At 35.3% G+C, this 21,085-nt stretch overlaps 2 protein-coding genes and 1 long non-coding RNA gene across 6 annotated transcripts in view; 2 read left to right on the top strand and 1 right to left on the bottom strand.

The window, feature by feature from the left end:
- The window catches only part of LOC111416977 (limbic system-associated membrane protein-like), an 88,111-nt gene that overhangs the window by 17,301 nt on the left and 49,725 nt on the right, over positions 1-21,085 (top strand). Inside the window, exon 2 of one of the 4 annotated variants that reach the window (XM_071197758.1) lies at positions 1,854-1,960. The exons of the other annotated variants lie outside the window; for them this stretch is intronic. The gene's annotated coding sequence lies outside the window, so the exon portion shown is untranslated. The remainder of the gene's footprint in view (positions 1-1,853; positions 1,961-21,085) is intronic. 4 annotated transcript variants of the gene reach the window in all.
- On the bottom strand, positions 12,936-14,624 carry LOC139430496 (uncharacterized). Its single transcript, XM_071197557.1, has 2 exons — positions 14,615-14,624; positions 12,936-14,038 (listed from the first exon to the last, which is right to left on the bottom strand). Exons 1-2 carry the CDS (start codon positions 14,622-14,624, stop codon positions 12,936-12,938), a joined length of 1,113 nt encoding a protein of 370 aa, XP_071053658.1.
- On the top strand, positions 17,451-18,065 carry LOC139430373 (uncharacterized). The gene is made up of 2 exons (XR_011640851.1): positions 17,451-17,522; positions 17,727-18,065. It is a non-coding gene; the product is annotated as an uncharacterized lncRNA (long non-coding RNA).

Genomic DNA, 21,085 nt, shown 5'->3' with positions numbered 1-21,085 from the left:
TAAAATCTAATATGTATCAAGAGAAAAAGTTCAGATTTTTGTTTGAATTATGGCACCTATCCAGTACAATCTAGTGATTACTTTAAAGTCTGGAATCGTCAATCGTTAAAATTCATGTATGTCCAAAGTAGTCCAGTGTAACCAAAGTAATTTCAGACTACTACTATACAATTCAAGTATGACGTCTATTCATTACAATTCCAGATATTTTTTTAAAGTGAAGAGTATTGCCATTTTAGATTTGTTCTTTTCGTAAAAACTTTTTTTAAGCACTATTACAGATTTATTCTTGCAATATTGAATTCCCCCCTAAGTAAGTCTATTTCCTTACATTCTCTTAAGTTTAGGTTATCGCTAAAATCAATCCAAAATCTTTTATGAGGTCCAGCTGTTATAATTTTAGATTTGCTTTTGTAGTTTGAAGTATAATCAGAGTACCGATGTAGTTTGATCCTGATATGGCAATGTTGTACATTTTCGGACAATTTTTTTGAATACTTTTTAATTGTGGTTATTTCTTCCTAAAAAAATCGTATTTTTTTGTTGAAACTTTGGATGCTTCAAAGTTCATTTCAACGTTTTCATCAGGCACAAATCAAAATTTTTAAAGCAGCTCTTTTGAAGAAGAACTGCTTGCAAATGATGCTAACGACTGTGTTTCCGAAATAAACAAAAACGTTGAATGCGTAGTGGAAGAAAACTACGCATGTATTCTCTCAATTGATAGTTAAAACACCGGAATAAGTATTAATATAAGCGTTTCTAGATACTTGTAATTATAGTCAGTTATATTAACTAACTAAATATTTTAACTCTGGCTGAAATAAGGACTTTGCTTACAGTATTTCAAAACTACTTTATCCTGTCTGGTTGTCATAATTCTAGGCTTGCTTTTAAAATCTGAAATGTAGCAAGAGCAAGATCAGGTTTTTGCGTGTATTATGGCATCTATCCAGTATAATCCAGAGATTACTTTATAGTCTGGAGTCTTCAATCGTTAAAATTCCTATAAGAGATTTCTTTTTACAACTTTGAATGCGTCCAGCGTCATTTTCATAAAAATTAGACGTTTTCCATAATAAGTCTAAGATCTTTAATGTTGTATGATGTCTAGTTGTTATAATTCTAGACTTGGTTTTGAAGTCTGAAGTGTAACCAAAGTAATTTCAGAATATTACATCTATTTACTTCAAGTATGACTTCTATTCAATACAATTGCAGATGTTTTTTTAAAGTGTAGAGTATTGCCATTGTAATTACAGATTTGTTCTTATCGTCAAAACTTTTTTTAAGCACTATTACTGATTTATTCTTCTTCAGATTAATCTTAAATTCCCCCAGTCTAATTTCTTACATTTTCTTAAGATTATACTTATGGTTAAAATCAGTCCAAAGTCTTTTATGCTGTATGATGATCATTTCAAACTTGCTTGGGTAATTACAAACTTCTTCGTAAAATTAAAAATTATGTTAGTCAGTTCAATTTTGCCAGTTTTATTTCTAACATTTTCTTAAAAATTAGTCTCTGGCTGCTGGATGACTAAACTATTTATGTTGTACAGTATCTAGTTGTTATAATTGTAAACTTGCTTTAGTCGTCTAAAAGGTAATTCGAGTAATTTTAGACTGTTGTTTGCAGTATGGCATCTATCAGTTTCAATTCCAGCCATTTTCTTAAAATCTAGAGTCTTGTTAGTGTAATTTCAGACTTGTACTTAAAGTCAAAAATGCTCTAAATGTTATTATTTTAGCTATAGTATGTCAATAGGTTTCTATGCTATTTAGTATCGGATTATCACAATTTTATTCTAGACTTGCTTTTGAAGTTTGAATTTTAAGTGGAGTCATTTCAGATTTTTTCTGGCAGTATGGCGTATATCCAATACAACATTAAACATTCACTCAAAGTGTACAATATTGGCAGTGTAGGTACAGACATGTACTAAGAGTCAAAAATCCGGTAAGTGCTATTATAGATTTATTCTTACAACTTAGTATTAGCTCAGCTTAATTCCTGCTATTTTTCAAAAGTATAGACTCTGACTAGAGTAAGGCTAAACTTTTATGCTGTATGATGTCTGCTTCTTATAATTTTAGATTGTAGATTTGCACTTGTTTCTGAAGAGTAATCAGAGTAATTTCAAATGTATTTACTTATTATTTGTAGTGTGGCATCTATCCAGTACAATTGGATAGGCATCTTGTTGAAGATTTTGTTCAATTACAATCTTGTTCTTACAGTCTAAAATCATTTTGTATACGGTTAAATAATATAAAGAGTAGATCAATATTGATTTTCTTTTGGTAGGGAATGTTTGTTTGTTTATTTTAGTCGGGCGTAGGTTAAAAAATCGTATTAACTGCTTTCAAAATCTAGGAAGAAAAATAAAGAGAAACAAAAAAATAGAAAGTTGATTAAATTATCTCAAAATAATTGGAGATTTTTCCATATTCAATAATGCATTCAGAAACCCCTCCGGTTTGAATTTCCATTCTACCTTTTTATATACTAAACGAACTTTTGTTGAAAGCTTTTCGATATTATTAAAAAAGTATTCCATATTTAAACATGAACTATGGCTCGAACTTGCAGGTGAATGAAAATATTTTAGCGAGTAAAATCTCGAATAGACTTGAATACTTTGAAAAACTTTATTCAATATTAAATATTGATACAAAAAAATTATCTTAACAAGCAATTATTAATCTTATTGTTGCTTCGATTTTCAATATCGCCTCTGGAATTAAAAAAGTATATTTGTGGCCTGAGTTACTTATACAATGATAGTTACTAATATTATAAACCCACATCTTCCTTAAATAGAAAGCTTCAAAAATCCATCGTTATATGTATAATACTTTGGATAGTTATTTTCTAGAAGTTACCCCATTAAAAGCATATTCCCAATCTTTTTGATGCTCATCTGATACTTATACAATGATAGCTACTAATATTATAAACCCACATCTTCCTTAAATAGAAAGCTTCAAAAATCCATCGTTATATGTACAATACTTTGGATAGTTATTTTCTAGAAATTACCCCATTAAAAGCATATTCCCAATCTTTTTGATGCTCATCTGATATGTCTGGTTTTTCAATAAGGACATTAAAATTATGTATCTAAAAATATACAGAATAATTGGGGTATTGAAAAGAAATCCTATTCTGGCCAACATTAAATAACCTTCCAACATGGTAAGATAGCGAACTCCATGGATCGTTTTTTTTTGCTTTGAAAAATATGACTATTCAAATTTTTCTTTCTGCAATCCTTCAAATACAGCTGATGAAGCCCATTGACATTAAGCAGCGAAGACAGATATCTCTTGTTTGGATTTTCATTTCTGGATAATACCACATATTAATATCTTAATATGTTTCTAATATGATTTTATGTCATTTCAACCTTTCCAATTTCTATGTAATAGATACATAATGTATACCTATAAATATGTATTAAGAAATGCTAGTTTATAATGGTTTTTGACATTATATACATTAAATAGTTTATGGAGCTAAAAGTGTTTGTACGAACCTTATTACACATAAATTTAACATGTCTACATCACGCACCAAAGAAATTAGCTCTCCCCCAATGGTGAGAAGTTAAGTGTTCAGAGGGAGCTTTCTGAATACATCATTTCGTTGCTCTATATTTCACGTCGTTACGGTGCATGTGACTTGATATATTGCAATTCTTTACTTACACCTCAATATAACTTATTTCTATCGAATTAAATTCCATTTGATGAATTATTATATGACATAAACTCATAATGGTTATCTATACAAATATTATATTATTTCGATTAAATTGAGAGGATATTAATTAACGAATATAATGAAGGTTAAGTGAGGTAGAAGATTGTTCAAACGTAGAATGAAATTACTCTCGGTTTAACAAGAAACTTAATTGGCCACGACTGTGCCCACAGACGATTACAGAGAGTGATAAACTGCAACGGTTCCATGATCAAGTGTTCCCCAGTTCCTGATTATATTTACCGCTACTGCATTTCCCTTTGTAATCTACCATAACAATCAGAATTATTTCGGTTCGAAAAAGAAATATATATAAAATATATACTTGTGTCGTCTAGGAATAGATGACCCTCGGGGGATAAAAAAATGATATTACGATCCTAATGTAAAAAAAGGAGTAAATAACGTTTTGGTTGTTCGCGGACGTGACATCTATCCATTTCAGTTTCCCTTCACAAAACTGGTGGAAAAGATAAAATGGACCAGCTGGGACTACGGTTTCCCAAACTAATAGCAAATTTATGACATTCGCGCTCGATGTCCACCCATCCTCCGCACAAACACGTTTCGCGTTAGTAATTTTGTTCCGGGGTAATTAAAATGGAACATTCGAGCTTTCGCGTTTTCGAAAAAAGAAAACCATCCGTTATGGTCGACGTTATATGAGAACCTGGCACGCAGTTTGACAGTTTCGGTTATCTCCATCCTGGAATCGTCTAGTACTAGTTCTCGAAATAGGAATTAATGAGCATACTAGGTTTTGGTTTTATGACTGCTTCACGGTTGAACTAACCGGGTTAAAACGGCCGGTTTACACCGTACGTGTTAAAAATGGCTTAAAATGACAGAGAAAAAGAAATACGGGGGTACTTAGAAAGCAAAACACGTCAATTTGCGGTAGTAATAAGTTCCAACGAGAAATGAGTGAGAACGGTCGTTTGTAGTATATTTACACCCGCGTCGCACGTGAATTCTAAGCACATCGTCCCGCAAAGCTAACAACGTCAAATTAGAGCGAATGCGCGCCAACTGTACACTTGGAATTTAATTAAGAACAAACAGACCGAATTTTCATAAATTTTCGTCTGCACCGGCAGCGCTTGGTTCACTTCACGCAATTTGTTTGCGAGGGCACGGGTTAAAAGTTACTTTCAATTATGAACAATACTATAAACGTGTTGAACTATTACAAAGTTTCTTCTAAGGTACATTATAAATTTTCATTAAGAAATTTAATTCGATGAAATTGTTAACGAAATCACTAGAATTTCTATGTATTATAATTTCTAATATTACCTTTATTTGGACATCTAACTAGGATAATTTAATTATATACGGTGAATTTCATTTAAGATGCAATATACAAAAATATATATTCCATAGAAACCAGCAATATAATTTGACTTTACAGTAAAACCTCTAAAACTAATACTAGACTAGAAACATTCTGTTTAGCCGTACCTCTCTTAATTCTAGTTTTACACTAGCACTATCACTAAACTAACACAACACCTAGAACTACACAGAGAGAAATATATTCTTGAACGAAGATTATTACTCTTCACTCAAGTTTGTTGAGTGAAGAAAAACCACATATTCTCAAAGCAAGTATACAAACATTCTTGATTCCCAAGAAAACGAATTCTTAGTAAAAGTAAATCAATAATCTTGAAAAAGAGTATTTTAGTGTTACGTCAACAACCCCATTTTCGTATCGAGAATAGATTTCTTAAGTCAAAAATAATGTGTCTTTCTTTTTAGAAAAACTTATTCATGTAACAACAATTTTGTATAATTCTTCATTTGAGTATTATAAATTATGGACGCAAGAATGGATTTTTTTATACAAAAAATTGATATTCTTCGATGCTAAGAATATGACATACTTCATTTGATAATATTTCTATTCTTAAAACAAAAAAATATTTTTGTTTTAAGAGTATCTTATACTTGTTTCTAATAAATACATTCAAGAATCAATTTTTCTTGAGAGTCAAGAATAATTTCCCTAAGTGTAGAATCATTCGGGTTTAGCCGTCTTAAGAGACGTGCGGCTAAATCCGAATGTTTCTAGTTCTCGGTCTAGTGTTAGTTCCAGTTTTGCACTAGCACTAACGCTAGAACTAGAGTAGAACTGACACTTGACCTAGAACCAGAAACATTTGGGTTTAACCGTGCGTTTCTTAAGACGGCTAAACACGAATGTTTCTAGTTCTAGGTCTAGTCATTAGTTCTACTTTTAGTAAGTTAGTTCTGGTTTTACACTATCACTAGATCTAACACAAGACCTAGAACTAAAATCATTCGGGTTTAGCAGTCTTGAGAGACGTGTGGCTAAATCCGAATGTTTCTAGTTTTCGGTCTAGTGTTAGTTCTAGTTTTGCATTTGCTCTATCACTAGAACTAATACAAGACCTAGAACTAGAATCATTCCGGTTTAGCCGTATTGAGAGACGTGCGGCTAAACCCAAATGTTTCTAGAATGTTTTCTAGTTTTAATTGTTATTCAGCGTTAGATTATGGTATATTTTTATTGAACGAAAAGTAAAACTAACACTAGACCTAGACTAGACGGAAACTCATTGTTATAGTAGACGCCACGAGAGCTGGCAGTAAATCATCGTTTTCCGCTCTTACAAATGCCATACGTAGTTCACAAACCGCTAGAGAGTAATGTGCGTTAGAAAGAGATAGCATTAGTTTAATATGCTGCTGTACAATTCAAATGACCACGTCGAAAAAGTACGTCTGTTCTTCTAAGGGATGTAACTCTATAATTATAACCTCAAATCGAAACGTCTTGTGAGCGTTGCCATGAATCTGTTGGTGTTTTCACAAGCCGAAAATGTTTTCTTTGAAAGGAAAATCATTAAATAATATCTTTGACAATGTTTGACATCCAACTTCCATTACTAACGTACCTACATTTAAATGTATGTGGTGAAATAATCTATGTCGTACGTCCATATCTTGATTCATATCATTTTTAAGCGATCTGTCACTGCCAGCTCTCGTGGTTTCTACTATATCACAAGTACGTCACCTTTTCCAAGCAAAACTTTTCATTTGCAAAACTACTCAATGCCTGTATTATTAATTTATCTTGCATTTTATATGGGACTTGTACGAGCATAAACAGGTTGTTGTTTTTGTCCGACTGTGAGATCATTAAATACATCGAATGTTATCGAAAGTTTAAGCATTAATAACAAAGTAAAAATCGTTAATGCTTATAAAAAGGGAAAGTGTAGAAATGAACTAATAAGATTTGTCATCAACTCTTGGTCGAAATTTAACCAACTCAAATAAATATTTGAACAAATAATCAAAAAAAGCATACAGAAAACTTAAAAGCTTGCATTGACCGGAAGAGTTACAAATTTGGAAGTGTTTAATAAAATGGATAGAACTGTGTAATTCAAAAAATAAGTACGAAGGCTTTCACGGCCGGTGTGAATTAAACTAAGATTAGAACTAAAACTAGAACTAACACTAGAAACTTTCGGGTTTTGCCGTGCGTCACTGGTTCGAAGTTAGTCACTTCGAACCAGTTTCTGAAGAAGGTTGCAACATGGCATCCGAAACGTCAAACCTTTTATTAAAAGACGCACGGCAAAACCCGAAAGTTTCTAGTGTTAGTTCTAGTTTTAGTTCTAATCTTAGTTTAATTCAAAAAATGTTATAAATTGTACCAATTTGAAGCAAAAGGCCTTAAATTTTACGAAGAAATTATCTCAGCTAAGTTTTGTCGCTAATAATGGTTGGTAGGTTTCAAAAAAGGAATTTAGCTTAGCAAAAAATTTGCCGTGAGAGCTAAACTGTTGATAAAACGGTTTTTAATGCTTGGAGTTCGATGAGACTCTGTTGTTTTTTAAGTATCTTCCTAATAAGGCCATTTGTTGATGGATGAAGCTGCGAAACTGTCATTGCTTCTGAGTGGAAAATCAAAGCAATCTAAAACGCCTGAATGACTGCTATTATTTTTCAAGAATGATTGGTGGTCAATTGTTGATTAAGAAAATCAGTCATGTTCAAGTTTTGTATCTTCCTGCACACACAAGTTAATTACAGTCGCTTAATCAAGGCGTTATCTGAAATTTGAAAGCTTCTTATTGTAAATTCTTTGGAGTGTAGTGAGTTGAGAGAGGAGAAGATGGAGGTAGGGGTTGGACGAGAGGGCGGAGGAAAGGAGATGGATGGGGGATGTGGTGGCAGCGAGGAGACGTAGGGAGACAGGGAGAGGCTGGAGAAAGGGATTGGAATTACATAAGTTATTGGTATTGTAGTTTTAAATTGTGACCTGCTTGGAAACAATAAATTATTATTACTGTAAGTTTTTTGCGAAACACATATTGCAATGTATGGAAGAAGAGATTGGACGAGAAAACATCTTTTTGCGGGTTATTCGTTTTGCTAGGAAAGCTTAGTTTGAAGTAAGCGAGAAAATGATTTCTAATTGTGTCCAGAAAGTTGGATTTAAAAAAACCAGCTGGACGAATAACTTGATGTTGAAAAATTTTACGAAGATCAAGATCAACCAAGCTATTGAATGCGAAAATTTGAGGATTCTTGTGGAAAGATATGAATACCAGAGCAATCTATGGGATTTCATAAATCTGCTCAGTGATTTACGAATATTAAAGTGATAACGATATTTTAGAACATTATTTTAATGAAAAATTGGAACAAGCAAAACAAGATGTTGAAGAACTACAGATATAAAATCATGTGGTAATCAAAACAAACGATCATATCTTTAATTTATTAAATAGTTTACACAAAAACTTAAAAGGGGTTTTCTTCTTTCTGCATTCCTATTTATTCTGTGCAGCTGTTTTTCAGCATTTCTTTTTGGCATGCTTGATCCTCTTTGGCATATAGGTAGGTACCTCGTATTTTCCTAACAGTTGGTATAAATGAAAGTTGTATCTGCATCGCCATATTCCGTTCTCCCATGTTCCTTTGAAAATTGTTACGAATGTTACCACTGGAGAGTTGTTGGAACGCATCACTTCAAAATTCTCAATGCGAATTGCAAAATTTTCGCTGAGGTCATGAATGATACGTATTGAGGTTACTGGTATGACCCTTATTTTTTGTATATTTATTTGTAAGCCATAATTGTTAGCTTCTGCGGCAAAGTTCTAGCGATGATGTCAACGTCATCTGCATAGACGACCAGTTGTGTAAATTTATGCCTCTAGTACCTATGTTAGCATCCATCACCATATTTTCCAGGCATACGTTGAACAGGAGTCTCACCAGCGCATCCCTCTGATGTAGTCCGTTACTTACTCCTATATTCACTGTAATGTTTTTGAAACTATATGTTATCATATAGTTTGGCTTGCAGGATGGTATCTCTAGGCCTTTCTCCCAAATTTGGCATAGAAAGAGTATTTGGTCTGTTGTTTCATAGTAGCTTTGCCGCAAATTCCCATCTTTATTATTATTATTATTGCTGCCGGGCTGAGGAGGGCGGCCCCTCTCGTTACCGCGACCTATAAGATCTATTGTAACTTTAGCCCTCCAATGGTTTAGGGCAAATGTAGGTCCTTAATGAACCTTAGTATTGTCCTAAGGTCTTGAACCTTTATGTCGGTAGGTAACAGGGTAGTTTTACCGAAGACGTTGTGCCTTAGACGTCCTCTGGCGACGCAATTGCACAGTATATGTTCAGCAGTTTCTGACTCGTCGTTGCATAGTCGACAAGTTTGATCCTCAGCTTGTCCAATGTGGAAGAGGTGGTATTTTAGGGGCACATGGCCGGTTAGGTAGCCTGAGAGCGTTCTTAGATCCCCTTTGCTGAGGCATAAAACCTCTTTGGTTTTGTTTTGCGACGGAGTTATCATACTCTTCGCTTGTCTGTGACCTGGAAGTTCTTTCCAGCGTAAGGCTATCTTTGAAGCCTCCCAGTTATTGATTATTTGTTTTAGGTGGCTTTTTTGTAGTCCACATCCAGGTTGGGGTCCAATGAAGGGCGTGTTTGCTGCCTCTTTGGCCAGCTTGTCGGCCTTCTCATTGCCCTCAATGTTGCTGTGACCTGGAACCCACCATAAGGTAACATCATTGCCCCTAGCGAGTTCTTTCAGGTTGTTGGTGCACTCTCTGATCAGTGCGGAGCCACACGTGTAGGCCTGAATTGCCTTTAAGGCGGCCCGACTGTCTGTGAAAATGTTTATGGATGCACCTTTTTGTCCCTTCTGTAGGTTCAAAGCGGTGCAGAAGTTTATAGCAAGAACTTCTGCTTGGAAAATTGTTAAGTCCGAGCTGAGGGGCAATTTGATGTGGCTGTTTGGTCCACTGATGCCCATGCCTACTCCAGATCTTACTGTCTTTGAAGCATCGGTGTACCAGGCTAGGGCTCCTCTTTTTAGTTGAGGCCCTCCTTTCGCCCAATCATCCCTGCTACTAAATATGACCTTATACGGTTGGTTGAAATTGTATTCCGTCGGTATAAGGTCCGTTTTAATTTCAATCAGGTGATTTAGACATGGGTCTTTGAGGATCTCGAGGTGTCCTCTGAGATTACCCTGCATCAACTTGAGTGAAGAAACTGTTTTCAGTGATAAGGCACTTAAGGCTGCCTCCTTTTGTATATATATGTGGAGCGGTGTGAGACCAAGTAGGGCTTCCAAAGCAGCCGTCGGACAGGATCTCATTGCACCCGTTATGTTAAGACATGCTAACCGCTGGATTTGTGCCAGCTGTTGTTGAGCTGTCTTATGTTTTGTTTTTGGCCACCAAACCAATGAGGCGTAGGCGACCATGGGTCTGATTATTGCTACGTAGGCCCAATGAGCCATTCGTGGTTTGAGACCCCAGTTCCTTCCTAGGAGCCTGCGGCAGATCTGGTTTGCCATGATGGCCTTTTTCCTCACCTTGTCTAAGTGTGAGTTCCAGTTTAGTTTACTATCAAGTATTACCCCTAGGTATTTAGTTTCTGTTTTGAGGTTAATAGTTCTGCTTTCAATGGAGGGTGCTTTTATTTGTAGCTTCCTTCTCCGAGTGAAAGGGACTATTTCGATTTTATTGGGATTGATGCTGAGCCCATTGCTTCTGCACCAAGTACTGGTGAGTAGTAGGGCTTTCTGCATTAGCTGAGTTATGATTGAATCATATTTACCTCGGATTGTGATTACCAGGTCATCAGCATACCCTTGTATCTTAAATCCGTTTTTAGTTAGGATGTTCATCAAGTCATCAACTACCAGGCACCATAATAGAGGTGATAGCACTCCCCCTTGGGGACATCCTCTTAGCGCCTTTATAGTCAGCGACTCGCCTCCCAGACTGGCTGTGATCTGCCGACTTTTCAACATGGCTATACACCACTTGATTGTCGACGGATGTATGTCTTTTGCGTTTAAAGCCTTCTCTATGGATTCATATGAGGTGTTATCAAACGCACCCTCTATATCTATGAAAGCACAAAGGGCTACCTCTTTGGTTGCAATTGCCTCCTCTAAGGTGCTAGTCAAAGCATGGAGAGCGGTAATTGTTGATTTTGCTTTCTGGTAAGCATGTTGGCTAGGGTGGAGTGGATTTGTGAGAAGCACTCCGTTCCTTAGGTATTGATCGATTACCTTTTCCATCCCTTTGAGGAGAAATGAAGTTAGGCTAATTGGTCTGTACGCCTTGGGGTCCGCGTTTGAACGCCTACCACCTTTGGGTATGAAGACCACCTTTACTTTCCTCCATAGAGTGGGTATATAGCTAAAGCTGTAGCTAGCTATATATAGGGATATTATTATTGGGAGAAGTTCTTCTAAGCCTTTTTGCAGAAAGATAGGCAGAATTCCATCTCCTCCAGGTGATTTTAGGGGCTTGAAATTCGAGATAGCCCACCTTACTCTGTTGGGTGTGAAAATATTCCCAGCTGTGCTGCGAACCCTACCTGATGGACGGGTTATGTCCATTACTTCAGGGTCGGCATCTGCATGGGGGCAGACTTTTGAGGAAGGAAAGTGTGTACTCAGTAGGAGTTCCAACGATTCCTTAGCATCCTCTGTATATTTACCATCTTGTTTGCATAGGTGGCCTAGATCAGTGTTGTGATCTTTTGCCAAGATCTTATGCAGACGAGCAACTGTAGGCGTATTGTCTATGCCTTCACAGAAGCTACGCCAGGTTTTTCTTTTGGCTTTGCGGATAGCCAAGTTATATTCCGTTAGGGCTTTTCTATAGACACCCCATGTTTGCTCGAGTTTGGAATTCCTGACTTTATTATATAGTCTTCTAACCATGACTCGCTGGTTTTCAAGGTCCTTGTTCCACCAAGGCACATTGGATTGTGCTCTTTTGTGTTTTATTGGACAGCTTGATTCATACGCACTATGTATGAGATTGTTTAGTTGAACAGAGGCTATTTCGAGATCCTCTCTGCTTTCAATCTTTGTTTTGATTTCATCAACCTCTTCGCCGATGTGTCTACAAAAAGAGCACCAATCAGTGAGTGAGGGGATTCTGAATTCTGTTTGTTTTGTCATGTCTGCTACAATGACAAAGCGAATATGCTTGTGATCCGCTAAAGTGATTTCACGCGAAACATGCCAGTTTGCGATTTGCGAACTAAGGCGAGGCGTGGCTAGGCTTATGTCTAGCACCTCTTGTCGACTCTTGGTAACAAAAGTCGGTACGTTACCTCTGTTGAGGATATCTAAATTTGTAGTTTGAAGGTATTGGTAAAGATACTCACCCCTTTTGTTTGTGTCTGAGCTGTTCCATGCGAGATGATGTGCGTTCGCATCGCAGCCCAGGAGGAGTTGTTTTCCCCTCTTATTGCAATATTCGATGAGGTCTTTTACCTCTTGTGGCGGTGGATCGTCCGAATCACCGGGGAAGTATGCCGAGGCTATAATCGCCTCTTGCTTGCCTCCCGGCGTCGGCAATACCGCTGACATTGCAACCAAGTCCCTAGAGATAAACTGGGTTAATGGTAGGCAGTTTAAAGAGGATTTAGCGAGTATCGCTGCTCGCGCAGGGCACTCTCCTCTGTAATAAAATAACTTACCTGCTTTTGTTGATAGTCTTCTGACTATTCCTCCATATACATATGGTTCCTGAATCAACGCAACATGTATGTTGGGGCTGTGGAAGCCCTTGACCAGCACGTCGGAGGCGCTTTTACAGTGCTGGATGTTGGCCTGGATGAAGCCTACACCCGCCATTATTGTTTGGCGGGTGCAATTTTGGGAGCGGCAGTTTTGCCCTTACCCTTTTTTTCGGAACTAACCTTACCTTTACCCTTCTTGGGGTCCTTGGCGGTTCCGGAAGTTCCAGGTGTTGGTTCGGGTTCTTCTTTCTGTGGCGTAGGCTTGCCGCTCTTTTGCCTCAGGGTGATTTGCCCGAACTTGTAGCTAACCTTATAGTTTGTTCTTTTAAGGTTCTCTACGGAGGGATGGTCAACGGACAACGTAAGAAAGGCACTGCTGCCTTCGGTCGTCCTTTTGAGCACCCTCCATTCGTTGGTGTTCAGGCCTTCGTTTTGGCCTTTAACAATTTTTAGAATGCGGTCTGATTTTTCATCCGCACTGTTGGGGAAATAGGCGTTCATGATAGTCGCTCTAGGTAGCTCCTTTTCATCGATAGCCATTAGGGATGCGCCCTCCCATGGTTGTAGGGTTGGAGTTACGGACTTTATCCAGTCCGCTGTTTCCTGGTTTTCGCAGTTGACTACCAGCCATCCTGCCTTAAATGTGGTGCCGAGGAACTTAGGCTTGATGTCGCCTTCATGTCCCTCGCTAAGGTCCACAATTCTTGAGATGATGACCTCTTGAATAGCCTGCATTTGGGCTGTTGTGAGGTTCACCTCTGGAAATAGGGAATCTGCAATACCCATCTTTTTACCTTCCAACACCTGCTTGAAGCTGGCAACTGTAGGCTTTTGCCCCTGCGGAAGATTGCCTCCGCTAGGAGCGCTACGCCTTTCAGTAGCAGCTCGTTTGGTGTCGGGCCCTTTAGGCGTTGTGCTTTCGGAGCGAGGTCTCTTAGCCCTCTTCTCCTCCTCACTGATAGGCTGTGTGGCCTTTGCTCGGGCTTCCTCGAGAGTCAGCCCTTGTTTGAGCAGCCACCTGAGCCTTTTCCGTGCTGCACCACATAACTTTTTTTCCTTGACTTGGAGCTTCTCTATGCTCTCCTGAAGTTCGATGGTCGCAGACGTTAAGACGCTGCTGGCACTGGAGGAAGCGGGGGACAGTGTGATGTCCTCTACGCTTTCACTAGTTGAAGGCGATTTTTGCCTTGATGCGCTCGGAGTTGCATCTACCTCTACTAAAGTTTTTTTTGTTACTCTGTTCCATGAAAGTCCCACGAGTAGCTAGGGAAAGGAGGTCCGCCGCGACAGAGCCCCGCATGCCGCAGTAAGAGGATTTTGTTGAAACTGGAGGTCCCCAGGTATCCAGAGTCCGCTTATTAGGAACCAAGTATTTCCCTCTTGGCCAACGCAATTAAGCGATAAAAGTCTTCGGCATAAGCTGTTCCACCTTGACTTTGGGGTTTTTATTGAGGTTGTCTCCTCTTGATCCGGGCGGTTAAGCCAAGATCCCCCGTGCTGGAAACCAGCACATGGTATGACGGTTGCTGTAAACAGCAGCCGGCGCCGTTACCCTTCCGTGCAAGTCCTTAGCCACGACACGACAGCTTGGACAGGGCCGTTGGAGTGCCATTTAGTTAGTGAATTCCCTTACCCCAAAGGAGTAGTGGAAGCCACACATCCAGTGGTGCCACGAGGAGGCAGACACTCGATGGAGCGCTTCCTCCACCCCCGCAGAAAGCCACACTAACCCACCCTAAAGCAAGCGTGCAAACTATTCTACAAGCAGTGGCTAGTAGCGCTACCATACCCACCAATTCCCATCTTTACTCTTGCATAACGTGGCTATGGGTTTGAACCTCTTTGTTCATTGAAGTTTTCGTAGAAAATTCTCGTGTCGTTCCGCTGCCTAAGGTTGTTCAGCTCACAGAATAACAAGAAATGACACTGATGTCGGTTTCTTGATGTTGGAACAACCGCATTTTTTGATCTCGATTTAAATTCTGCCATTTTTCTGGTTGTTTTGTGGTTCAGCCTCTCCATCTGTCTGCTTTCATCCTTCCGCTTCTCCGTTCTGTTTCTTCAACTTTCTCGTCTCTCTGTAGTCTTCGATATTTCCGCTTATTCTCTTCTGGACCATTTTGTTATAGTCGGTGTTAAACCAATCGCTTCTTTTCCGTTGTGTACGTCCTATAATTTTTGACCCAGTTATTAAGAGCTATCCTACATTATTCTCATCTTTCCCGTGCTGTCATGCCTTCGTTGGGCATTATTCTTGCAAAGTTGATTTTTAAGTCTAGGATGGAGAGTTCTTTTCTAAAAATATATCGTTTATTCAAAATAAGGTTATAGAAAACTATTCTTTTCTCCAAGAGCAATAGAAAATACGAAATAAAATCTTTTTTGAATTATTAGTATGTGAATTTAGATTATACCAATTTTTATGTTTCAGCCTTGACGGTGTTCTCATCCACAATTTTAAAGGATAGATATAAATTTGATGCTTATTGTAAGTAAGATTATAGAAAACTAAACTTATCTCCGAAATCATTTAGGATTTTAAAACAAAAGGAGGTTATAAACAATTGGTTGTGGTTAAGTCATACCAATTTCTTAATTTTCAGGTTGAGCAGTTCTTTTTATAAAAATTTGAATATATGTATCGCCGTATTCAATTAGACATTCTTGGAAAACCAGGCTAAAAGCACCAATACAGTTTAGATTTGAGAAATTAGACTTTTGTTTTCTATATAAAATTTTATATAAATAGCTCATTTCAAATTTGTGGCTTTGAAAGTTTATAAAATATTTTTGCCCAAATTGGTGGTTCAATGAATAATATAAAGTTTTGAAGTAGTAAAAAAATGTTTAGGTTAGGTATAATAAAGAAATATTTAACGTTAGGTTATAGCACACATGAAGTTATAAGTAAAAAAGTTTTTGATTAAAATGTTCCTGAAGTGAACTCGAAATTTGAGTTATTCATTAATTGTAAATCACATCTCGTAGTATAAAAATCACATTCTATGTTTGATCATACATTGATTATACTTAATCATGATTACTGTAAATATAATTTATTGATAGCAGATGGAGCATATTAATAGAGGGTCAGATGTCATCGATGATAGAGGTATGACGTGCTTACTTGAGAGTGTAATTCCAATGCTATGACAATAATAGGTATGTGTACCACTTGCATTCTCTGAGGAGATAAGTGAATAGTGGAGATATGCTTACAATGTGGAGAATAGAAATATCTTCATATCTATGAATTTTTATTCCTTACTGAATCGAAATTAGTTTCGAACCTTAGTTAATCTTCAACCGATATCTGTGTTGAAATCGATGTTATATTTTACATAAATAAGACAGAGACTTTTATAAAAAGTGATAATGATATCTAGAAGATACAAAATCCATATACAAAACCGATAACTTGAGATTTCGGGTACACCTGGTAAAATTGAACGACGTGGAAGTACTTATTTTATTTGACAATTGACAAGAAATCATTTAATACGTTTTGTGTGAGCGTCACAAGTTAATTTATGTTTTGGTTCCTTCATGACTGTATTTTTAAGAATCATGATATGATATGTATAATAAATTGATATAAGATAATATTGATATTTCCTGAAAAAAATTATTAAAGAAGAAATTGTCAAATTTATAAATCAATAATAACACGAAATTTTCAAAAAATCATATCGACTGTACTGTTTAGAATCATAATATGATATGTATATTAAATTGTAGCTTAAAGATTCTAGTTTATGATGTGATGTAAAAAGTATAAAATAATATAATTGAAATATCCAGGAAAAACTTATTAAAGGAGAAATTTTCAAATTTATAAATTAAAAATAACAAAGAAATTTTCAAAAATCATATCTACTATATTTATAAGAATTATAATATGGTACCTATGTATGTTAAATTGTAGCTTAAAGATTATAGTTTATGATATGATATAAAAAGTATAAAATAATATTATTGAAATATCCAGGAATATCTTATTAAAGGAGAAATTGTCAAATTTATAAATTAAAAATAACAAGACATTTTCGAAAATCATATCCACTGTATTTTTATGAATCATAATATGATATGTATGTTAAATTGTAGCTTAAAGATTCTAGTTTATAAATATGATATAAAAAGTATAAAATAATATTATTGAAATTTGCTGGAAAGTCCTATTAAAGGAGAAATTGTCAAATTTATGCCAAATCAAAAATAACACAAAATTTTCAAAAAATCATGGTATTTTAAGAATTACGATATGATATATATGTTAATTTATAGCTTAAAGATTCTAGTTTATGATATGATAGAAAAAGCAAAAGATAATGTTATTAAATTTTGCAGGAATAATATAATATATTGTTTAATGAAGAAATAACCAAATTTATAAATCCGAACTAATACGAAATTTTCAAAAAATCATATCGATTGTGTGTTGAAGAATCATGATATGATGTGTATGTTAAATTGAAGATTAAATATTCTAGTTTATGATGTATTACATAAACTATTAGGTAAGGTTATTGAAATTTCTAGTAAAAAATTATTAGAGACAAAATTGTCAAATTTATATATGTATCAAAAATAATACGAAATTTCTAAGAAATCGTATCGACTGTGTTTTTAAGAATATGATATGTATGTTAAATTGTAAATTAAAGATTCTAGTTGACGAGATGATATAAAAACTATCAGGTAATATTATCGAAATTTCCAAGAAAAGAATGTTAATGAAGAAATTGTCAAATTTATAAATCCGAAATAATATGATATTTTCAAAAAATCATATCGACTGTATTTTGATGAATCATGACGTGATGTGTATGTTAAATTGAAGCTTATAGATTCTAGTTTATGATATCATATATAAACTATAAAATAATATTATTGAACTTTCAGGAAAAAATTATTAAACAATGAATTGTTAAATTTATAAATCAAAAAAAAGAAACAAGAAATTGTTAAATACTGTTAAATAAGACTTGACGCCGTATGATTTTTTCATGGAGGAAACCTTAAGAATGAAGAGTATTTAGTGACATCAAGAATCGTATCTAAGAAAATTATCCCGCGGAATGAATAAGCGAACTAACGCGTGCATAGAGAGAGAAGGAGATCACGTGGACATTTAATATTTCAACTTTATTATAATTACTGCTCTAAGTATTAACAATCCTTATCAAACTCATCTTATTTTTGTATAAAGAATCTGAATATGGAATAAAAACGATAGGGGAGGGGCTGTACCTGATCATTTTGTTTCTATAGCTAATATTTCAAAAATTATCAGTTATTAATTAAATCTCTAGGTTTAAATCGATTCTGCAATATTTTAACTTATAAAATTTATAGTCACAATTACAAAGTACTTCATATTATGGGCAAAAAATTCTTTAAAAGAAAAAATGTGAATTGATCCAAGGTACAATACAGGCTTGTACCTTGGGCTAATTAGTAACTACACCTAATTTTATTTATCTACAATATTATTAACAATAATAAATAGATAATAAAATGTGACAAGTACCTACCATTAGCAAAAGGAAAGAAATAAACTTTGAAAGTACTTATATACAGTATGTCCCCGGATCGAGTTACAAAGAGGAAAACAAATTTTATTACTGATTTTTCAAACTTACCTTAGCATAAACAATGCGTCGGATATGTTCAAACCACTAAATCGCACGAACTTTATATTCTAACTATAGAAGTTAACTAATTATTCCCATTTTTGTGCAAAAATTCAATTTACGATATGTAACAATAGAAACCATAAAAGTTTAAATTAATCAAATTAAAAAATATGGCTAATTGAATAAAATATTTTAAATTTTAATGTAAATTAATGTAATAACACACTATGTAAGTAATAAATATTATTTATTTGTAAGTGAACAAATCTTTCTTTATAAGAATTACGAATTTCCGCCACTGTAAACAATTTGTTTCAATCGTAACCAAACATAAAAATCCATAATTGTAAGACCAGGACTACGTGGTGGCCATCAAATAGGAACATTTCGTCCAATCCATTTTTGACGAAATTGTAAATTTAACCATTTGGCACAATGTGTGAATGGTAAGCTGAGCAACTGTCTTGCTGAAAGTACACTGACCGTATAAAATTTAAGGGCAATTGGATTTACATCACTCCAATAACGACAATGCTGGGAAAAAACAACGTTATTTGTTGAAAAGTTATTAGAGAAGCAGCGTCTTCCTCATTTAGTCTCTTTGTCTGCTTCTTTATGGATAATTCCCGTTTCCAAATTTTTTTTCATAAGTTTGCGAGCTCCAACATGAGATATTTTTGTGTTGGATATTTTTGCTGGAATTATTGTATAACTTCACGAAAACATGATTCACCAGCACCATAGCACTGTACTAAATAAATTCTCTCTTTCACGGTTAACATCGCATGAAAAGACTTAATCTTACCAACATAAGTTATAACTTTTATGGTTTCTATGGTTACATATCATAAATTGAACTTGAATAATTTTCAATTTAGAGAAAAGTCCAATTTTTTCATAAAAATGGGAATAATTAGTTAACTTTTATAGTTGGAGTATAAAATGTATGCGATTTAGGCCCACTTTTACCACCTCTAGATAAATTTAACCGATAGATAATTACCATGGTTACAGCGGTTTTAAGCGCTCTCATTGGTAAGAGCACCAATTTATCTATCGGTTAAATTTATCAAGAGGTGGTAAAAGTGGGCCTTAGTAGTTTGAACATATCCGACGCATTATTTATGCTGAGATAAGTTTGAAAAATAAGTAACAAAATTTTTTTCCTCTTTGTAACTCGATCCGGGGACATACTGTAGATATATTTTTAATTACATACCATTGTATTAAGTGAAGACAACTGAAAAGTAAATTGGTTCTTCTTGTCTTTTTGACAATCCAACGATAGCAAGCATGGGAAAACGTAACAGTATACTATTACTAACAACAAAAGAAACATCTTCATCGCCAAGGACAAAGTTTCTAGCTGGTTTTGTGCCAACTATTTTTTTTGTCAAATTGTACTATGAGAAATGAATGCACAACTTACCTGACAAAGAATTTAGTTTAATCAAACTTAAAAATTTACTTTATGACACTAAAAACGTTAAAAATAACGGAAATCAAAAACCCATCCGATATTTTTACTATAACTACGATGTAATGATGTTGGGTATACATTCCAGTGGAGTAAGTATTAAGTATGCACATTTTAGTTTTATAAGTAAAACTACTGCCGGTCTTTGATCGAAAAATCGTGATGAGCATCGCATATAGGCAAAATTCAAGAAACGTAAGTACAGGGGAACTTGTCGAAATGTGTACATGTCGAAATGAACGTCAAATATCGCATTAGGAAGATTTAGAAGTGTCTTTAGTTGGAGTGTCTAGCAGGGAGGAAACTTCGGTTCCATTGTTTTTGCATCGTCTCTATTAAGGGCCTCGTGAACGTTGCTACTCATCCGCTCCGGAACGCTATAGGTCCTTCGCCTTTCCCTCCTGTCATTGTTATGGTAATTTGTGCTGAAAGGGAACCGTGATTGTCACTTGTTTCCTCTTGTCGTCCCTCAAACCACCGAAGGAACACCCCTTCATCAACCCCTTATATCGATTCGGTTGATTATTTTGCTAAATGAACATGATTAAATACATCTTTATATTGATGATCTTTTAAAATTCGATCGGTGGTAGATATTAATTAAAATAATTATTGGTTATAGGGTGTCTAATCGATAGAAGCCGTTCCTAATTTAAATCCGGTGTCGAATTAAATGCACGAGTAATTAAATCCCAGTAGCGCTTTATGAGTATGACGTGAATCCCGCCCCTATATTAATATTGGGGAGTACGCAAATTTTCGATATGCTTTTTCAACGCTATAATTTGCATATTAAACGATCGATGAATTCGACGTGATTATTTATTACACTTTATTTTATGGCCAGCGGGATAAAATTAATTAATAAACACGCTGTACTTTTGATATATTAATTTGATGCACGCGCTGAAAATTTTGTGTCGAGTTTATTAATGTTAATTTACATCGTGTTTGTTTTATAATTTTAGTATTTATTTATGTTTATGAATATTGACGGAGGTATATCTAGGCCCCGTTTAAATATAAATCAATTTGTGCGGGAGGTAAAAGTCGGTTTAGAGTGAAAACAAACTCCATCGGATCTAAAAAACCGGAATGTTTTCATTCAATTTTTCATGCCCCTCAGAAGGTGTGTTATAAACACTTGA

This window comes from Onthophagus taurus, chromosome 7 (assembly GCF_036711975.1).
Source record: "Onthophagus taurus isolate NC chromosome 7, IU_Otau_3.0, whole genome shotgun sequence".
NCBI classification, from domain to species: domain Eukaryota; kingdom Metazoa; phylum Arthropoda; class Insecta; order Coleoptera; family Scarabaeidae; genus Onthophagus; species Onthophagus taurus.
The sequence above is the reverse complement of the archived record's forward strand: the minus strand, read 5'-3'. Positions and strand labels throughout refer to the sequence as shown.